This window comes from Schistocerca serialis, chromosome 2, assembly GCF_023864345.2.
Source record: "Schistocerca serialis cubense isolate TAMUIC-IGC-003099 chromosome 2, iqSchSeri2.2, whole genome shotgun sequence".
NCBI lineage: Eukaryota > Metazoa > Arthropoda > Insecta > Orthoptera > Acrididae > Schistocerca > Schistocerca serialis.
Window position 1 is genome coordinate 1,080,712,285 of NC_064639.1, and position 7,182 is coordinate 1,080,719,466.

Here is a 7,182-nt window from a genome sequence, read left to right on the forward strand (position 1 = left end):
CGCTCGGTGAATAGTCAGTGACACATCCTTGCCCCCTTTAATCGGATCTGGAATGAGGATGAGTTCGCATGTCAGTGGCAAGAAAGCATGATAGTTCCAGTACTGAAACCAGATAAGAACCGTATAGAGATGGGCAGTTATCACCAAATGAGCCCTACCGACTGTCTCTATAAGTTGTCCGAATGCGTGGTGAGTTAGCAGCTGTGTTGGCTCCTTGAGTCTCTGGGCCTTTCGGCCGCATCTCAGTGTGGTTTTTGCAAAGGTCGCTCCACTGCTGATAATTTGGTTCACCTGGAATTCACCATCCAGAGGGCCTTTGCATGACCCCCTTATCATGACATGGCGTCACCATATCCTTATTGCATCACATAAGTGGGGTCTCCGGGGTCCATTCCCAAAATTTGTGCAAAACTTCCTGTCACACTATATGTTCCGGGTTGAAGTGGGTGCTACCTCAGTACTTCCAGATCAAAGAGAATGGGGTCCCACAGGGCTCTGTCCTGAGCAACCCCCCTCTTTCTGGTGGCCATCAGTGGTCTAGTGGTGGTGGTAGGGCTTTGGCATCACCCTCCTTATATGCCAATGAGTTTTGGTTTTATTATTGCTCCTGTAGTATGGGTGTTAGTGAGCATCACCTACAAGGTGCCTTAAGAAAGGCGCAATCATGGGTTCTCCCCTGTGGCTATTGGTTTTCAGCTGCCAAGACTTGTGACTTGCATGTCTGTCACCATTGTACAGCCCACCCATACTCAGGGCTTTACCTGGACAATCAGTTACTTCTTATATTTGAGATGTAGTGCTTTTTGGGACTGGTCCTCAGTTCCCAGTTGATGTTCCTTCCCCACCTCCGCCAACTGAAGTGAAAATGCTGATGACACCTCAATACACTTGGCTGCCTCAGCAAAACTAGCTGGGGTGCAGATTGCTATATCCTTTTGTGGGTCTATAAAGCACTGATTCTGTCCCGCCTTGATTATGAGAGTCTTGCACATGGTTCAGCATCACCTTCAGCATTGCGAATACTGACCCCATTCATCATTGAGGGGTCTGACTTGCGGCAGGAGCCTTCTGAAATAGCCCTGCGAACAGCCTACTAGTTGAGGCTGGAGTACCTCCATTACCTATCAGGTGCTAACAATGGCTGCTGCATTAAGCTGTGTGTGTTCATAGCTTCCCTGAACATCTCAACTACTGTGTCATTTTCCCTGGAAGGGAGCTTCATCTCCTACAAAAGCAACCCAGAACTGGGTTTACAATTGCTGTACACCTCCAGTGTCTCTACTCGGAACTGCAGCTTCCTTCATTGTCGCCTCTGGTCAGGGAGAAATGGCATCTGTCCCCATGGCTTGTGCCCCCCCCCCCCCCCCCCCCCCCACAGATTTGTCTCAATCTTTTCACTGCCTGGTCTCGGCTCACCTTGAGACATATCCGGGTTCAGAAGTGTTATTCACCAGTGGCTCAACAGTCAATGGATGAACAGGCTTTGCATACACACATGTATGGTGAAGGGAACTCCACACTCTGCCAGACGGCTGCAGTGTCTTCATTGCTGAATTGATGGCCATTAGACAAGCCCTTAGCTCTGTTTGTTCTTGTACCAGCAAGAGTATCCTAATCTGTAGTGACTCCCTTAGTAGTCATCTGGCTGTAGACAGTGCAACTCTCCTCTCCCACCGGTTATCGCTATCCAGGACCTTGTCTCTGGATTGTCTCTGACCTCCATGAAGCTGGACAGCCAGTCGTATTTGTTTGGTCCCCCAGTGGTGTTGGGATTTTAGGAAATTAATGAACTGGCCAGTTGGCAAAGCTGGCCATCAGGATGCTGATTCTGGAAATGGGGGTCCAGAATTGGACCTTAGGTCTTGTATATGCCATAGATTTCTTTAAGTCTGGGACTCATAATGGTCTGCCCTGAGCTCCTCAGACAGAGGGCAATTAAGGAGACCACAACCACATGTGCTCTTTTCACAGGGAATCCACCATCCTCTTGTCAACTCTGCATTGGCCACATTTGGCTGACCCATGGTCTTGTTCTCTGACGTGAGGATCCATCTCACTGCAAATGTGGGGCCTGCCTGATGGTAACCCTAATTTGGCTGCTTTGAGGCGGTATCTTCATCTTCCTGACACGTAACCTCTGATGCTGGCACACAATGCCAAAGTGGCTGATCTGTTGTTTAGTTTTGCCCGTGAAAGTGGTTTCTACTCATCTCCGTAAAGTAGGGCTTTTCGGCCTCATTGGCTGTGTGGGGGCTTGGTGTGGCACCCCTCCCCTGCTCCTGCCCTCGCCCCTCCTCTCCTCTCCCCTCCCTCCTCCCCTCGCCCCTCCTCTCCTCTCCCCTCCCTCCTCCCCCAGGGGCCCTTGGTGGCCCTTGCTCAGTGGCCCAGCATGACCTTTACCGTTGCCACCTTTCTATTCTCCTTATTCTGTTTCATTTCTTGGTTTTAATGCCTTGTCTTGACTGATCTTTTAACGACTTGTCTGTGCTGTCTTTTTTTCCTGGGGTTTTATCTCTGGATCTTTTTTTAGTTACACGTATACTTTCCAGGATTCACCTCCTTTGACAACCACTCCAGGTTGGCCACTTAATGGCTGAAGGGACAAGTGACCTTGCAGTTTAATCCCTTTTGCCGCAAACCAACTAGTACCACATCCAGACCAAAAGTAGTATTGTAGTAAAATTCTAGTGAATGCAAATTAAAATTTGTATATATATCCTCACTCCTTTGTGCAGTATTGATGAATATACAAATTTTACCATGAGTGACCATAACTCAAGAGTGCAGCATTGCCTTGAATTAGCAGAAAGCGCAACAAAACTTGCATCGGGTTTGATGGTCTAGTGGTAGTGTTTGGCAAGGAACTGAAAGGTAGCAGGATCAGTTCCTGGGTGGATCAAATTTTTTTCACTCTGCCTTTTAACATAGCATTTGCCTCTCAATGGTGTGGAGATTCACTAGAAATGAAACTTGGTCCGGATTCCACGTTACACTGCATATCCTCTTTTTCTGGTTTGATAACTGGTTTGCTAACCAGTTGCCTAAGTGACATCTGGTGGATTGCAGCTGTTTCAGAACAACTGCCTAGCAAAAAAATGCAAATCTAGAATATATGCGTGGATTCCCAAAATAACCCAGTTTTAAAATCGCAAACACGGAAGAACAAGAACAGGAGCTTCAAACCGTAGTAAAATTAGTATCAGTAGATTTACAAGCAGTTAAAAATCCTCTGTGAAGCTTGCCATGTACATTTTCCAGTTCTTTATAATTTTTCAGTATTGTGAGGTGCTTGTTTTCTTGTTTTACTAAAATTTTTCCATATTTTGAGGTGCTTGTTTTCTTGTTTTGCTAAGTCTTCAGCACAGGCTTCTGTTTTAATGTACTTATTCTAACAGTTAAAAAAAAAAAAATTAAAAATTAAAAAAAAGAAACAATTGTTTGCTTTGGATGTGAGCCTCTGATTAATTTTGTTGTTGTTGTTGTTGTTGTTGTAGGAGTATATGGGACCATTGCTTGAAGCAGTGCGGACACAGAATAGTGAAATGGCACGGGACTGGGCTAGGTCAGAACACTGGGCAACAGTAGAACAACTTATTGCTGCAAGTTCCTTATCGCCGCCTTCATCACGACCTCAAAGTAGCACATTTACATCTCCATTAACAGCTCCTGCTGCCTCTGCAGCAGCAACAGCAGCAATGCCATCGTCACCACCAATGCACGATGATGCAGGCTGGACCTGCAGTCATTGCACATTTTTAAACCCAACTGAACTATCAAGTTGTGAAATGTGTCAACTTCCAAGATAAATTTGTTTTTACAGAAAGAAAAAAAAAAAAAAAGAATTGTGGACGGAAAGAATCTTACATAAAACAGGAGCAGACATTTCTTCTGGCATGGAAAAGACAAGAAATCACATTTAATTTTATGGAATAATTATTTGAGGACAGTAATTGGTTGCATATGTAGAAATAAATAGACAAAGTGTCAGTTTGTATTTGAAATTAAATGTACATCATATTTAACTGGATAATGAAAATGGCTGTGCCTCATTTAGAAAATACAAATTTATTTGATAAGAATGGAAAATGAAGTCTGTGAAGTTTTTGCAATAATTTCGAGTGTTTTGGGAAATTAGAATTGAAATTCAGTATTACATTTCTACATCATAAGTAATACGTGCTCACCATATTCAGTGCCTCTTACACAGTTGTAATATTTAAATAAACACTTCTGTATTTTAATGTATTTGTTTGATGTTGTGCCATTCTGTTCATCAGTCAGAAATAATTTACAAGTCATTCTGTTTCAGTAAGTATCCACAGACTAAGTGAAATGGAGATCTCAGATAGTGTTTAATATCTTCCGTTGGAATGTTTTCACTTTACAAATTTGGTTTGTCTATATTTCCTAAAAATATATTTTCCTATTTTCATTGTAGATTAGTTTCATATTTATTAAAAAGAATTTGATGTCCAGAACTTACAATTTCAGTTTATTAATAGGGTAGTGTAACGTAGTGACAGTGAATTTTTCAGATATTTAATAAAATTTTAAAAAATACTGCTACAGTTATTTCATTTCCTTTCAAATGGCACACATAATTTTACATTAAGGGAGGAGTGTGTATCTGTGCATGCAAAATGTGCATATACAAGGCTGTGGTTACTTCCTAATTGTTTAAATAGATTCCTGCAAGACATGTATGTAAACTCAGCACACAATTCTAATTACTTTCTTTTGTACAATGGATACTTTCTGCCTAAGTGAGTTACTCCTAAATGTTCATTAGAACATCAGTGAACCAAATATGTTAACTTACTGTTGTTTATGCCCCCAGAATTTGTAGTTTTACACAGGTAATGTGTGGAAAAGGATAAATGCAAAATCGTTAGTAGGATGTTCCACTCCCAAATAACACCTCAAGTGATGGCTGCTGGGGAAGTTCCCTAGCTGTGTGTGACAAATATTTAGTTCTGTATAAGGTATAAAGATACTTTTGACGTTGAGCAGGCCAGTGAAATATCTTGTCATAAATACTTTACTGCCAACTCACGATAAACAACTACATTCGTCATATTTAGCTATTACTTCCTTTAATTGTAGTTTTCTGTTGTTATATCAGACTTTGTCTCCAAATAATTTCATAGAAATGGAAAATGTATTGAAATAAACATCCTCTTGAGCCACAATTCACGTGTTTCGCAAATTATTCTCAAATCTGAGGGAATACATCTTCTAAATTCATGTGTTTCGACAACGTAGAGGTAAGTAAAGGTGCTACAAAAAATGAAATTCATCCAATTCAACTGTTTTCCCAGATAGTGCCTCTTTTGTGTTCAGAATTGTTTATGGGAATTCTTTGAATAATAAGATAAGTATATTCCTTGACATTTAATATATGGAAAAGAATTCTAAATTATTATTCATCTAATGTGCAAGATACAGTCAGTTGTATGATATCAGCACTTTTTTTTTAATGTGATTTGTGTCAAACATTCAATGCACAAATCCAAAAAGTCACCAACGCTTAGTGCTTGTAAATTTCTTCAGCATCGTAACAGAATATTTGCACAGAATACACAGCTTCTGCAATTGTATGAGGTATACCTCTAAAGAAATTTGCATACATGAACTGCAAGTCAGTAAAACATGGATTAAAAGATTTATATACAATCCACACTCTTTATAGACTTAGAGCAAGTATTTACTTTATTTGTGGTTTAATTAAGTCTCAAATGAAATGAGGATGTCAGGTGTTTGTTACTTTACAATTCACGATAAAAACATTTAACTTCAACAAAATATAATATGAATAGTGTATAGAAAAGATGGGGAAAGAAGAGAAATGCAACTATACAGTACGATTACCATCTTCACATGAATTCAATTAAGAAAGATTCTCTTTATTCATTTTTATTTCACGGAGCAGTCAGTGACTGAATTTCATGAGGTTCATCTTTACTTTGGTGAAGTCACTTTTACTTTTATTATTAAATGACAGTGTTCTAACTTTATTATGTTATTGATATAGTTTTATAATCATTTAGTCAAGTGGAATTGTTGCTTCCCGATGGTGTCATGTGGGGAATTGCTGCCGGTGGTAACAGGAATGAGAGCAAGTGTTTGAACATAGTGGCATGTCCAACAGTGATCTGCCTTGTACCATCTAAGTCATCTCTTCTGAGATTACAATGACTTACAAGTTTATAGTGTAGGGTAAGGAGAGACAGGACACGAAACACACTACTTCCATCTCAATCAGGTAAGATTGTATGTACTTAGTTTTTTGTTGCTGACAGAAATCTTAAAGAAGCAACCACAAATTTGTCACTCATCAGTTCCATTGCATGCTTTACAATATACACAGCAAGGTTTACATGTCTCACTTAATCCATTGCCGTGCATCACATTTATTTTGCATCACTAACATTTTTATTTATACAAATAACTTTCTGGGGAGAGCAATCAGAGCTCAAAGACATTGTGAATAACAATAAAAAAACACTCGATAACTATTTAAATTATCATACAAATTGTGGTGGTGGCGGTGGTGGTGGTCTTCAGTCTTGAACACTGGTCTGCTGCAGCTCTACATGCTTCTCTCTCCTGTAAAAGCCTCTTCATCTCCGAATAACTATTGCAACTTACATCTTTCTGAATCTGCTAACTGTATTCATCCGTTGGTCTCCCTCTGCAATTTTTACCTCCCAACTCTCCCCTTCAACTCTAAATTGGCCGTCACTTGATATTTCAGAGTGTGTCCTGTCAATCAATCACGTCTTCTATTTAGGTTTTGCCACAGATTTCTTTTCCTCCCAATTATATTCATTACCTCATTAGTTATGTGATCTACCCATCTAATCTTCAGCATTCTTCTGTAGCTCCATGTTTCAAAAGCTTCACTTCTCTTACTGTCCAAACAGTTTATCATCCATGTTTCACTTCCGTACATGTCTACATGGTATTTGTATACCTACAGAAAAGAGTTCCCAACACTTAACTCTGTATTTGATGTTAACAAAAATCTCTTGTTCAGAAAAGCTTTTCTTTCTGTTGTCAGTCTGCATTTTAAATCCTCTGTACTTCAGTCATTGTCAGCTACTTTGCTGCCCAAATAACAAAACTCATATTTTTTTAAGTGTCTCTTTTTCCTAAACTAATTCCCTCAGCATCAGGTTGTAT

General features: G+C 40.0%; 1 protein-coding gene across 1 annotated transcript in view; it reads left to right on the forward strand.

Annotated features, from left to right (window-relative positions):
* Positions 1 to 3,842, forward strand: part of LOC126458523 (nuclear protein localization protein 4 homolog) — a 252,649-nt gene extending 248,807 nt beyond the window's left edge. The window contains exon 11 of the mRNA XM_050095626.1: positions 3,495 to 3,842. Coding sequence (XP_049951583.1) covers positions 3,495 to 3,806 — 312 coding nt within the window. The 3' untranslated portion in view covers positions 3,807 to 3,842. The remainder of the gene's footprint in view (positions 1 to 3,494) is intronic.
* Positions 3,843 to 7,182: the final 3,340 nt, after the last annotated feature.